The sequence below is a fragment of the Branchiostoma floridae genome, chromosome 10 (assembly GCF_000003815.2).
Source record: "Branchiostoma floridae strain S238N-H82 chromosome 10, Bfl_VNyyK, whole genome shotgun sequence".
NCBI classification, from domain to species: domain Eukaryota; kingdom Metazoa; phylum Chordata; class Leptocardii; order Amphioxiformes; family Branchiostomatidae; genus Branchiostoma; species Branchiostoma floridae.
The window spans coordinates 21,264,248-21,277,721 of record NC_049988.1 but is presented as its reverse complement, the minus strand read 5'-3'; the positions used below and the strand labels follow the sequence as shown (position 1 = coordinate 21,277,721).

The following is a 13,474-nucleotide window of genomic DNA, read 5'->3' as shown; positions in this document are numbered from 1 at the left end:
AGGGCATCACGTTATAGTCATACCTCTTCGTAATTTAGAGCTCGCTGACAACTCGGCCGAGCTAAATTCTTGATTTGTAATGTTCATGGAAAGTTACTCACAATAGTCATGAGCAGCTTGTCGATCCAGGCCAGTCGGAGCTCGGAATTCGGCCAGAGATCGGGTTTCAGAGCCGTCTTGACCAGGAAGACGCAGCGCTTGGACAGCATCTCACCTGGCGAGCCTTGGGTCGTCGACGCCTCGTTCACCTGGCGCAAGACACAAACACAACGTCTTAAAGATGCTCAATGGTTTCAACATGTGTTAAACACAATAGGAAGGAAAAGGCAAGTTCCATGACAATGGCTGGTGCAGCTAACAGCCTTGGGCGTCGATGCATCGTTCACCTGGCACAAGACGCAAACACAACATCTTCAAGATGCTTAATGGTTTCCACAATTTTTACACAATAGGAAAAGCAAGTTCCTTGACAATGACTGGTGCAGTTTAGTCGACAATTCAAGCATGTTCCAAACCTTCCTACTTGTCTTGGAAAACAGTTTCAATTCTGCTTCAATATGACTTCTACCAAAACAATTTCAATTCCCAAATCTTTTATTTCAAGTACATGTATATGACAAAAAAAGATGGCCAGATCAAAAAGTTCAACCAATGATAACAAGTCTTAGACAATTAACAGTTGGACAAATGAGAGAGCAGCCACATGCCTGTCAAATATTTTGCATTTATATGTTTTCATTTTGCATCTCATTGTTTTGACAGAGAAGGACGAGGCTTTGGGATTGGTCTATTCTGTAAGTCGTAACTTTTGTAATTCTAAAAGTCATCACTTTTGCAGGTATTTTACTAAATGGAAAATTTTCATCATGTTCTGCAAAAAGGCTTGTTGCTGTTACTCTAAAAGTCATGAACTGCAAAACACATCTGAGGGTACCTGACAGGCGATCTTGACCAGGAAGTTGACGACGTTGTCTGCGTGGATCTTCTCTATGGGTTTGGTGACTAGTTCCACCTGTGGTGCTCGGGATGGCTGGAGTAAACAAAACAACAACAATAAACATCAACACATAAACAGAAATTTCAGCAGATAATCAACACCAGCAAACAACACAGACTTCCTGGACAAAAAAAAGAGACTTCTTAAATATAAAGAGCCAAGTGAGAAAGGCAGACATTTTGTGCAAAAGCCTATCTTTTGAGAGCACTTTCTTTACAACCTGTGCTGTCTTTGCAGCCATTGTTGTCTAAATTAGTACCTGAAGAGTACTATATGAATGTTACATATTGTTGAAGAGGTTCATCAGCATGAATACAGTTGACAGAATATTCTTTAAACAGTGACACTCCGTGAACAAAACATGCTGGTAAAATTTGGAGGTTCCTATATAATGCCTTTCAAAATGTCATTGTTCAAAGAATATTCTACTTACTACATGTACATTGTATACCCTTCATATTCATTTTGGCATCGATGACGTCATACAGTTGTATACAAAAGGGCTATAACAAATACTGTAAATGCATTTAAGTTCACGGGGACCTAATTTCGCGGTAGCGGGAAAAAGGACTTTTCGCTGGGGTTTAAGTTTGCGGTAGCACCATGCATTGTAGTCTCTTACTACCATGGAAAAATGTTTGCGGTGGTTTTAATTTCGCAGTGAAGCGGCCACCGCGAAAACTGCAAACATTAATCCACCGCGAAAGTTTCTGCATTTACAGTAATCCACATCGGTTTGAACCAAGCCTTCATACCCCAGTGTCAGCCATACTGACCGTGGCCGTCTGCGATGAGTGGCGGACCCGTTTCGTGTCCTGGGGGGACTCCACCGACATGCCTCGCTTCAGGGTGGCCTGGGACGTGGTCGCTACGGCAACGCCCTCCAGAGGGGTCATCTGTGGGCGTGGAGGGGGGGGGGCATTAGTCTGGGCACTCAGGTCAGGATTTTAGCTACTTTAAGGTTTGAGGTGTGCATGTGCAGTGTGAACAGGTGAACATGTAAAAGGTGGAAAAAAAAAAAAAAAAAAAAGAACAGGTGAACATGTCAGATTTGACTACAAATGTTGTTTAAGTTTAAGCACCTACTGTATTGGATGTCAATAAGTTCCAACCTACAATAGTTTTATGAACATCTAATAACTATCTTATTAGATGCCAAACTTTTTGGAAAGTTTAACAACATTTTTTCCTCACCTCTCCCTCTGTCTGCTGCTCCTGTTCATCCTTGACTCTGACCCTAACCTATAACCTTTAACCCCTAACCCCTCCCATCTCACCTCTCCCTCTGCTGCTCCTGTTCATCCTTGACTGACCCTAACCTATAACCTTTAACCCCTAACCCCTCCCATCTCACCTCTCCCTCTGCTGCTCCTGTTCATCCTTGACTCTGACCCTAACCTCTAACCTTTAACCCCACCCCTCCCATCTCACCTCTCCCTCTGTCTGCTGCTCCTGTTCGTCCTTGACCCTCTGCATCTCCCACTTCACGATGACCTCACACAGCTCCACAGCAAGTCGCCGGTGTTCGATGGAAGCCTGGGGACAGCAAGGGGCCTGGTTAACTTAGAGATCACTTAAGGTAGTCCTATAGCCTTTTCAAGGCCTGTGGGTTGTTATCCACTGTGTCTAGGGCACGGTATAGGAAGGTGGAGCCCAACCTTCTCCCTCCACTGCCTTTTACCTCCCCAACCAAAGACAGGTACGCATTTTTACACCTGAACACAATAATCAAAAGTTTTTAAAAAGTTTAGATGTTACTTACACTTGGGGTGAAGCCGAGCCTCTGCATGGAGCTGACCATGTGCTGGATAAGGTGGTGCCTGACTGGGTAGTACACCTTGTAGTGACGGACAAGTAATTGTCTGGAATATACAACATTTATACTGTTACAGTAGTTACATGTACTGTTACAGTAGTACACCTTGTAGTGATGGACCAGCAGTTGTCTGGGGGATAAATCATACATGTGCATGTGTTACCGGTTACTGTTACAGTAGTTACTGTAGTACACCTTGTAGTGACGCACCAGTAGTTGTCTGGGAGATAACATACAGTTAATAGTCTCCTTCCCAAAAGATTGTACAATAGGTGACATCACAAATACTGCTACTGCTACAACTACAGTAGGTGCTCCTGTGCAATAGAGTCTATGATACAGTCCTTGCAGTAATCAGTAGTAATCTATATACAAGTTTGATAAAATCTAGGAAAGAAAAATGGATTGAAATCTTTCACTTACAGCATGTGCACCAACTGTGCCACTGTGTGTCCTTCCTCAACTATGATCTTCTTGGTCCAGTGGGTCAGCATAGCCTGGGAAAAATATATCAAAACTGTCACTAAATGTCTTACAGTGGGTAAAAACACAACAACAGCAGAAGTAACGACCTAACTTATATGAACCACAAGGTCTAGGGTTTGAATCCCAGCTTTTGCTGCTCATTCGACATCCATGCTATACAGTAGGGAAAGGCTGAAAATGTTCAAAAACAATTTTTATACAACAGAACATAACCAAGTTCTTACGTTTCCATCCTCCATGCGTGCTGGCATGGCAGGTGTGAGAATCTCTAGTGCCTGTTGGACGACCTTCCTGGCCTCAAGGGCATGGGCCTTCAGCAAGCTGTGGAACACCTAAATAACAACAAACAAACAAAAGGGTCATTACAGTTACACATTAAACTAAACTCTAAACCTTCCTGGCCTCCAGGGCATGGGCCTTCAGTAAGCTGTGGAACACCTATATGTACATAACAATAGGGACAAACGTTAAAGCATTGAACCCTAATCTAAAGCCTTACTAGCCTCCTGGGCATTGGCGTTCAACTGTGAAATACCAATGATAAAACAATTAAGTCTGTAACACCTGACACTGGTATCTGACTCTAACTCTAAACTGTGAAATGCCTAAAGGCAAGGGCAAAGAACAAGACTTTGAAACTAAGAAAGATTTAACTCTGCCTTGTGTAACTAGTAAACATTAGACTGCACTCTGTTTTTTGTGCAGGGTCTTACACATGTAGTTCTGTAATGTACATGTATAGGCAGGGTTGAACAAGTTTTCTAAAATCCACTTGTCCTATCGGGCAAGCACATAAAAAATGTACTTGCCCGAACCAATTTTTCACTTGCCCAAAATTCAAATATCACTGTTACTAGTATATGCATTTTCACTTCCAGCAATGGAATTCTCTGTAGACAATTGCTTGATGTCATGACTGTAAAAAGTAACAAGTATATCAAAATTGCACTAAAATCAATGGAAAAATCTTACTTGCCCGATCGGACAAGTGGGGTAGGACATGCACTTTCACTTGCCCTGGACAATAGGGCTAGTGGACTTGTTTATCCCTGATAGGATATCCAATTAATCATCTGTAATCCCATCAGGTGAAGGTTAGACACTTGTAGGCTGCAGGGTGAAGAATGACAACGAAATAAATAAACCTGGGTACAAATATACACTTAAGAAGCCCCCACCTGCAGCACGATTCTCTTGTGGATGGCAAACTTGGCGATGATGTGTGAGAGAAGGAGGTGCCCGTGGTACTTGGTGGCCGGGTCAACACAGTTCTTAGGCAGCAGACAGGGCCAGGCGAACGTCATGAGCCGCCGCAGCTTGTTTCCTTGTCTCCTGGGGCACAACGGGCACGGAATGTTTATCAAATAAACAAACAAACAAACAAATAAAGCTAACCTAACCATAACCTAACCCTTACCCTTACCCAAACCCGACACAGCTTGTTTCCTGGGGCACAATGGGCACGGAATGTTTATCAGGGTTGGAAAGTCTATAGTCTAACCCTAACCTAAACATAACCCTTATCTTAACTCAACCTTAACCCTAAACCCTAACCATACCCTAACCCAAGGTGTGTTTGTTTAAAACTCATTTGTTAGCTGCATCGTGGATGTGGGGACAGGCCCATTGTTTGTTTGTTTGTTTGTTTGTTTGTTTACTACTCACTTGTTAGCCGCGTTGTGAATGTGCGGAGACGCCTGTTGTTTGTTTGTTTGTTTACTACTCACTTGTTAGCTGCATCGTGGATGTGCGGAGACGCCTGCTCCACCAGTAGTGCTGAGAACTGCAGCAGAAGAATCCTCACAACGTCCTGGTGGGATAGCACTAGGGTGTTTGTTTGTTTGTTTGTTTGTTTGTTTACTACTCACTTGTTAGCTGCATCGTGGATGTGCGGGGAGGCCTGCTCCACCAGTAGTGCTGAGAACTGCAGGAGTAGAATCCTCACAGCGTCCTGGTGGGATAGCACTAGCCTAAGGGTGGTGTTTGTTTGTTTGTTTGTTTGTTTACTACTCACTTGTTAGCTGCATCGTGGATGTGCGGGGAGGCCTGCTCCACCAGTAGTGCTGAGAACTGCAGCAGAAGAATCCTCACTGCGTCCTGATGGGATAGCACTAGGGTGTTTATTTGTTTGTTTGTTTGTTTACTACTCACTTGTTGGCTGCATCGTGGATGTGCGGAGACGCCTGTTGTTTGTTTGTTTGTTTGTTTACTACTCACTTGTTAGCTGCATCGTGGATGTGCGTAGAGGCCTGTTGTTTGTTTGTTTGTTTGTTTGTTTACTACTCACTTGTTAGCTGCATCATGGATGTGGGGAGATGCCTGCTCCACCAGTAGTGCTGAGAACTGCAGCAGAAGGATCCTCACTGCGTCCTGGTGGGATAGCACTAGGGTGGTGGGTTGTCCTCGAGACTGCAGGAGGGGGCAAGCCAGCGTTTACAGGGGGAGGCACCCAAGCAGACAGGGACAGTACAGGAAATACAGCAGGGGAGTCATGACCTTCTACTGAACTGAGTACTCCAACACCAGAGGAAACCGTCAAATCATTCTCCTACATAGTCTCGCCTGCAGCCGATATAATACTGAAAATGCAGAAACTTTTGTGGTGGTTTAATGTTCGTGGTTTTTGCAGTAGCCGCTTCACCGCGAACTTAAAACCTCTGCGAACATTTTTCTATGGCAGATTACTACAGCGCATGATGCTACCACAAACTTAAAACCTATGCGAAAAGTCCTTTTCCCGCTACAGCGAAATTAAATCCCTGTGAACTTAAATGCAACTAGAAAGGCCGACATTTGCTTGAGAGCAAATACAGCATATTTCAGCCATCTCCCTCCCCATGCAACAATAGACTATTTCAAAATCACCCATTTGAAAAATCACTTTTACTAATGACGGTTTAACCCAAAAATGAATCTTACAAAATTCCCCCGTTCAAGAATGGACTCCAGTGCACCCTATGTGAATTTGCACAATAGACCAGTCCAGAAATACTCCCACTGAAACCTTGGCCTTTTGAATAAGAAACCAAATCCAAAATTGAATTTAGCAAAAAAGGTCCCAGTGCATGAAAAGGTATAATAGACCAGTCTAAAAACACTTCCACTAAAAATTGAATTTTGAATCATCACCCGTCCAAACTGAATTTGAAAAAAAAAACCTTCCGTGTGCAAAAAATGGACTCTTCCATGTAAAGTAGAGCAGTCCAAAAATACATCCGCTAAAATAGGACTTTGACATAATCACTGAAGTCCCAAAAATGGATTTGAAAAAAATCCAATGGATTTTTAAAAAATCCCCCCTCCATGCAAGAATGGACTCTTCCAGCACACCCATTTAAAATTGCAAATTAGACCAGTCCAAAAATAACCCTGCTGAAGGACTTTGACAAACTAGAAGTCACCAAAGTCCAAAATATGAATTTAAAAAAATCCCCCCTCCGTGCGAGAATAGACTCTTCCAGCACACCTTCTGTAAAACTGCAAAATAGACCTGTCCAAAAATACACCCACTGAAAGACTTCACCAGTCCGAGGATGAATTTTAAAAAAAATGAACCCCTCCGTGTAAGAATGGACTCTTCCAGATAACACCGGACTCGCTGATTGGCTGTCACCCCCCCCCCCTCTTTAGGATATAGATTCAGGCTAAGTGATTGGTTACCTATCTAATTAGATTAAATAGACATATATGCCAGAAGGTGCAATCTGCAGCTGGGGTCAACGACCTTAAGGTCATTGACCCCTGTGGCTATTGGAAAATGACAAAAAAATCCCCAAATCTATCATTTTGACGTAGTCTATGACAAAAATTATACATGTGTCATTTGAATAAATATCTAGTGCACCATTTTACCAAAATTTAGGTCATTTGGTTTTAAAACCAGAGCACAAGAGCCAAAAGTGTACTTTTTGGTCATAAAATGGCCAAATAATCGCAAAATTAAGCATTTTGTTGTACTGTATGCCTCAACTGTTAATGAATCCATGTGCGCATATGTCTAGGGCACTCCTATACTAAATTTCAGGTCATCCGGTTCTAAAACCAAGGTACAGGAGCCAAAAGTGTCCTTTTTTGGTCAAAAAATGACCAAAAAATCGCAAAAATAAGCATTTCGTTATACTGTACACCAAAAGTGGTATTGAATTTATATGGGGGAATTATCAAGGCACATCTGTGACAAATTTCAGCTCATTCGGTTATAATACCAAGGTACAGGGGGCCCAAATATACAGTTTTGGTCTTAAGATGACCAAAAAACCTTAATAAAATCATTTTAAAGGCAGATATGAAAAAAATGAAAAAAACGTCTGGGGGTATTGGCCCACTCTACCCTTGTGTCAAATTTCAAGTCAATCGGTTCAGGAACAACGGAGATACCGTGTTCCGAAGATTTGACAGGAGAAAGAAAGAAAGAAACATTACGAATACAATATATTTCACCATACCTATGGTATGGCTGAAATATAATTACAATATACCCTGAGAAGGCTATGCTAAACTTGACTGAGGTTTCCACTTAAGTGGGCGTGGCCTCTAACCAGCTGTCAGCCAATCAGAGAACCAGGTTTACCTAAAGAAAACATTAAGGCCTTTCTCTGATTGGCTGGTTAGAGGCCACTCCCACACAAGTGCAGACCTCAGCCCAGTTTAGCAGAGCCTCCACATTAGGTACTGTAAATGCATCATTTAAGTTTGCAGTGATTTAATTTCGCGGTAGCGGGAAAAGGGACTTTTTGCTGTGGTTGTTGGTTCGAGGTAGCACTAAGCACTGTAGTCTCTTACTGTCATGGAAAAATGTTTTTCAGTTTTAAGTGAAGTGGCCACTGCAAAAACTGCGAACATTAAACCACCGCGAAAATTTCTGCATTCACAGTACTATGTGTATATAGGCTGGTGACAAGGCTATGCGTAGGAGAATGTAGTGAATATGGTAGTTAGCAGAACACAGTCAGACACCAGCCGAGGGTGTGCAGAGCTGAGGTCAGGTACAAGTTTTATTTCTGGGTATGGCCACAGCAACTTATTTTCTAGGCTCTCTGACATTTAAGACTAAATTTACCACATTGACGTGAAACAGTTGGGGGACCTGGAATTTTTGCGTAGGAATTACAGTTTAACGTTGATCTAGGATACATGAAAGATTTAACATAGCACAAGAATTTGACCATTCACTGAAACAAAATAAAAACATACGCTTTCACGCCATTACATCATCACAAATGAACATTACAGTTCCAGTACAAGTTACAAAATCCATGACGAAGCAAAATAAAGCTGGTATCCTGTGACTCGTACCGTGTGTCCATAAGGGTTCTCTGGGTCGATGACCTTGTTGATGAAGACGCTGATCAGGTTGGTCTCGTCGTCAGACTCGGGGGTCGGTGGGCCACCAATCAGCTGGGGGTATAGGTACATTACATAGGGTGAGATACATGTATGGCTCAAAACTCAAAAGTAAACTTATAGAAAAGTAATGTAGGCCTCATCGTCTGACTCATGGTTGGGGGCCTCAAATCAACATTATACAGGGTGAGATAGGCAATTTATGACTAAAGTAAACTCTGTAACACTACCAACGGTGAGATACATGCTGTATGACTCTATACAAAACTCTATAAAGGCTCCTATAAGACTCAGGGGTTAGGGCCTCCAAGCAGAGATGATCTAGTGTAAGAATACATGTATAGGAACTCGACAGAACCCCCTGTAGCACCCTATATGAACCCTGTAGCACTCTATATGAACCCTGTAGCACCCTATATAAACCCTGTAGCATCCTATATAAACCCTGTAGCACCCTATATAAACCCTGCAGCACCCTATATGAACCCTGTAGCACCCTATATAAACCCTGTAGCACCCTATATAAACCCTGCAGCACCCTATATAAACCCTGTAGCACCCTATATAAACCCTGTAGCACCCCATATAAACCATGTAGCACCCTATAGCACCCTATAGAGACCTGTAGCACCCTAAAGAAACCCTGTAGCACCCTAGATAAACCCTGTAAGACCCTATAGAAACCCATCCTCCTATGCAGGGTACATCCAACAGCCAAACAGCCTGTCTGGATGTGCCTTGCTCTTTCAACCGTCACTCTTAGTTGCTGACCGCCCTGCTTATAAATATTAATCAGGTTACCCATATACTTGCGAGACAGCTTTTGAAAACGGAATGCCTATTCTCTGTTTGGCTGACAGCTGGTTTTGGGGGGGCCGTCCACAGGAACTAAGAGTGACGGTTAAAAGAGCAGGGTACATCCAGACAGGCAGTTTGGCTGTTGGATGTACCCTGCGTAGGAGGATGATATAAACCCTGTAGCACCCACCTTCTCGCCCTGCCCATTCTGGAAGGCAGTGCTGAACATGGGGATCAGGATGTGCTGTAGAGCCTTCGCCTTCAGCTCCTGGGGAAAACTCTGGTCGTGGAACAGCTTCACAAACTCCAGGAAAATGGTGCGCTTCTGGTCAATGCTGGTCACCTGGAGACACATGGGAAGGAGGTTTCGTTACATGTGGTTACTTGTGGAGCTGCTTACTTACTATTAGTAGGTGTATTAGGTAATCGGGCAAAGTGAAAGTGCTTTGAAAGATGGAGGATTCCATATCCACAAAAGTCTACTAAAGTAAAAAAAAAAAAGGAATCAAAATAACAAAATTTCTCATCCCGAAAATCTACAAAAGTTCAAGTGTTACAAAAGATGAGTACCTTGTAGAGCTCCTCCTCCAGGAATGTCTTGAGAAAGTGAAAGTTGGAGATGAAGCGCAGGGTGAACGCCCTCAGCAGCTGGAACAGCAGCTCCACCTCTCCTGGGTTCTGCCTGCAGGGTGGGGACAGTTGTCATGGCAACAGTGGTCATGGAAACGGTTGTGTTGGCAACAGTGGTCATGGAAACAGTTGTCTTGGCAACAGTGGTTATACCCCCTTCACAATAGGCGCAATTCGATCGGAAGACTAGTTTACGAACTCTGATTGACATTTTCGTGAGTAAGACGTCCGGTGTTCTCACGATCATCTTGCGATTTTTAGGGATCGCCGGCAGTTTCCAGGAGTCTTACGACGGTCGCGGTGCAGCGAAACATGTTCTTAACATATGCGACTAGTCGAAGGAAATCTCCAAAATCGCACAGCTGTTACCGAGTCGCAGATTGTGCGTACAAATCGTGCGTACCTTGTGAGGGTATCGGTCAATAGTCTTGCGTCAATCCAACGATTGAAGACCGATAGGCGAGCAAAGACATAGTTATTAATCATCGAGCGTAAATCGGATGGCGAACGCCCGTCAGTTGGGCAACGTTCGGGCGACGTTCGTCCGACTTCCGTTTGTTTACAAATATTGAATTTCTGGGAATGCGAGGGTAATTCTAACATTGTGGCCCCTGTGGCAGTATGTAGGCTGGCTTTGTGACACACTTTCTTTTCTTGCGTCATTTCTATTATGCCCGCGCATTCCATTCATTGTTTAAAAAGATTACGACAACAAAATAAGCAACATTTATTGATCTCTTGCCTTTTTTTAGGAACGTTTTGTGTTACATTGTCCGCGTGCAAGAGGTCATGGGAGGTTTATTATCATAGATTTATTCACCGTCGATCTCACGAGCCTCGCGTATATGTGAGGGGGACAGTTTTGAGGCGAAAAATACGCAAGACCATCTTAAGATCTTAAAATCAGCCGACCTTCCTGCGATCGCGAAGAACGTCTGAAGATCGTATATAATGTGAAGGGGGTATTATGGAAACAGTTGTCATGGCAACAGTGGTCACATAAATAGTCATCATGGCAACAGTGCTCATGGCAAGTTGTCATAACGACAGTCATCATCTCAACAGTTGTCATAGCAACAGTGGTCATGGAAACAGACACCGTGGCAGCCATAATCATGATGTTTAAAAAATCTATTGTGAAAATGATACATATCCGTAAAGACTTTAAACAGTGCCAAAAACAATGGCATTCTGTTCAAGACGTTGATAAGAACCGGCTGAGAAGCAGACTTACTTGACGCAGCTGAGGAGACACTTGACGAGCAGCTTGGGCTCCCGCCAGTAGGAGATGCTCAGCTGCTCCTGAAGAAACAACACAAGACAGTCAGGTGGGTCTCAAGACATACCTAAGGTCTTCCTCTGTTTGACTCTGTTAGGGACTTATTGAAATCAAAATTGTGTGTGTTGTTATTGAAATAAACCAGTTCTCTATCTGTCTTTCTTTCTCTCTCTCTCCCTCTCATGACGCATAACTTGTGCGACTAGTGTAAGTTTATGTTGATGTTGAGTGACAACAAAAAAGCAGTCAGGTGGCAGTGCTGCGCAGTCCTTACCTTGCTGTGTTTCTCCTGGAAGTCGTCTGAGATCCAGATCTGCTTCAGGTGGCTCATCTGGAAGGAACAATTCGGACTTTATTGATTATTGTTTATTGATATCTTAATCTTTAAGGAGCAGCACTTAAAACTTGAGGAGTTCTTAACACTTTCCTTCCACTGATAATCAAAAGGACACTTCATCTTTTCTTAAAACTTGATACGAAATGTTTGAACTTCAATATTTTTGTTACTAAAAACATTGAGGCAAAAAATCCCATTGTGATATCTATCATGACAGTACTGAATGTTAAACATAAATGTTACCTAGTACATGGTTTCTGTTAACTCAGGCTGGGTTATGACGCCCCGGGTTCCTACAGAGCCAGAGTAGTCTTACAGACCCAGGTTGGGTTTATACTGGACCCAGACTGGGTCATGACTTTCCAGCATGGATGCTTGCTGAGCCAGGCCATGTTTGTAACTGAGCCAGACTGGATTTGTACTGACCCAGGTCATGTCATGACTTACCAGCATGGGGTGCTTGCTGAGCCAGGCCGGGTGTTTACAGACCCAAGCCGGGTCATGACTTACCAGCATGGGATGCTTGCTGAGCCAGGCCGGGTCGTGCTTGACCAGGCTGGGTTTGTACTGACACAGGCCGGGTCATGACTTACCAGCATGTGGTGCTTGCTGAGCCAGGCCGGGTTTGTACTGAGCCAGGCCGGGTTATGGGTTAGTACAGACCCAGGCTGGGTTATGACTTACCAGCATGGGGTGCTTGCTGAGCCAGGCCGGGTTTGTACTGACCCAGGCCAGGTTATGGGTTAGTACAGACCCATGCTGGGTCATGACTTACCAGCATGGGGTGCTTGCTGAGCCACCAGGCCGGGTTTGTACTGACCCAGGCCAGGTTATGGGTTAGTACAGACCCAGGCTGGGTCATGACTTACCAGCATGGGGTGCTTGCTGAGCCACCAGGCCGGGTTTGTACTGACCCAGGCCAGGTTATGGGTTAGTACAGACCCAGGCCGGGTCATGACTTACCAGCATGGGGTGCTTGCTGAGCCAGGCCGGGTCGTGCTTGACCAGGATGCTGTAGATGAGGATGGCCTGGTACTGCAGCTCCTGCTGGGTCAGGTAGTTGGGGCTGCCCGGCCGCAAACCACCCTGGATGGGGGGAAAACAAAATCCTCATAAATTAGAGTTTTTATGAATCTCGTGTTTTATTCATTGTTGTGATTTTGAAGACCAGCTTGCTCGTGAGGCTGCGGGTCGAGGATCTAAAGAACGCTATGGGGGACAGAGACGTCTGGAAGGAGAGGTTGAACTTGGTCCGAGCAAGTAGCCGCGATGATGATGATGTGATTTTCTCGCTGATTCTGTCTCAGTCATACATTTTCCCTCTAGCTCCTATAAGGCAACAACCAATCATGCATCTATTGCCCTCGGCAACTGAAGACAGAAAAATGAGATAACCTTTGATACCCAATGCTAAAACCTTTGACCTAACTTCCTGCCAGTTTTCTCGCCATGCCTACCATGGAAACCAGACAAACAGATACACTAAAAACATGCCTGCAACGTGAATTGTAGAAACACAGACACACAAAAAACAATACCAGGTTTGTTTGTTTATTTTGATCTCCAATTAGAGTTACAATTATTATCAAAACTCTATTCTTCCTGGAGTCGTCCATCAACATTAAAGGGTTAATGCCCCGGCCCGAGGTGTATATGGTGAGATAATCCCTGGTCAGGTGCGATAACCACCGAATAAACCACCGAGTGAGCGTAGCTAACGAGGCGGGTTATGAGGTGGTTATCGCACCTGACCAGGGATTATCTCACCATATACACCTAGGATAAGGC

The 13,474-nt window shown here is 43.9% G+C and overlaps 1 protein-coding gene across 1 annotated transcript in view; it reads right to left on the bottom strand.

Annotated features, from left to right (window-relative positions):
* Window positions 1-13,474, bottom strand: part of LOC118425101 (transformation/transcription domain-associated protein-like) — a 34,484-nt gene that overhangs the window by 10,472 nt on the left and 10,538 nt on the right. Inside the window, exons 15-29 of the mRNA XM_035833920.1 lie at window positions 12,650-12,772; window positions 11,624-11,680; window positions 11,305-11,372; window positions 10,011-10,122; window positions 9,631-9,783; window positions 8,595-8,696; window positions 5,587-5,669; window positions 4,478-4,631; window positions 3,524-3,631; window positions 3,237-3,310; window positions 2,760-2,859; window positions 2,429-2,533; window positions 1,753-1,893; window positions 935-1,030; window positions 102-248 (exon numbers count right to left, since the gene is read on the bottom strand). Coding sequence (XP_035689813.1) covers window positions 102-248; window positions 935-1,030; window positions 1,753-1,893; window positions 2,429-2,533; window positions 2,760-2,859; window positions 3,237-3,310; window positions 3,524-3,631; window positions 4,478-4,631; window positions 5,587-5,669; window positions 8,595-8,696; window positions 9,631-9,783; window positions 10,011-10,122; window positions 11,305-11,372; window positions 11,624-11,680; window positions 12,650-12,772 — 1,623 coding nt within the window. The remainder of the gene's footprint in view (window positions 1-101; window positions 249-934; window positions 1,031-1,752; window positions 1,894-2,428; window positions 2,534-2,759; window positions 2,860-3,236; window positions 3,311-3,523; window positions 3,632-4,477; window positions 4,632-5,586; window positions 5,670-8,594; window positions 8,697-9,630; window positions 9,784-10,010; window positions 10,123-11,304; window positions 11,373-11,623; window positions 11,681-12,649; window positions 12,773-13,474) is intronic.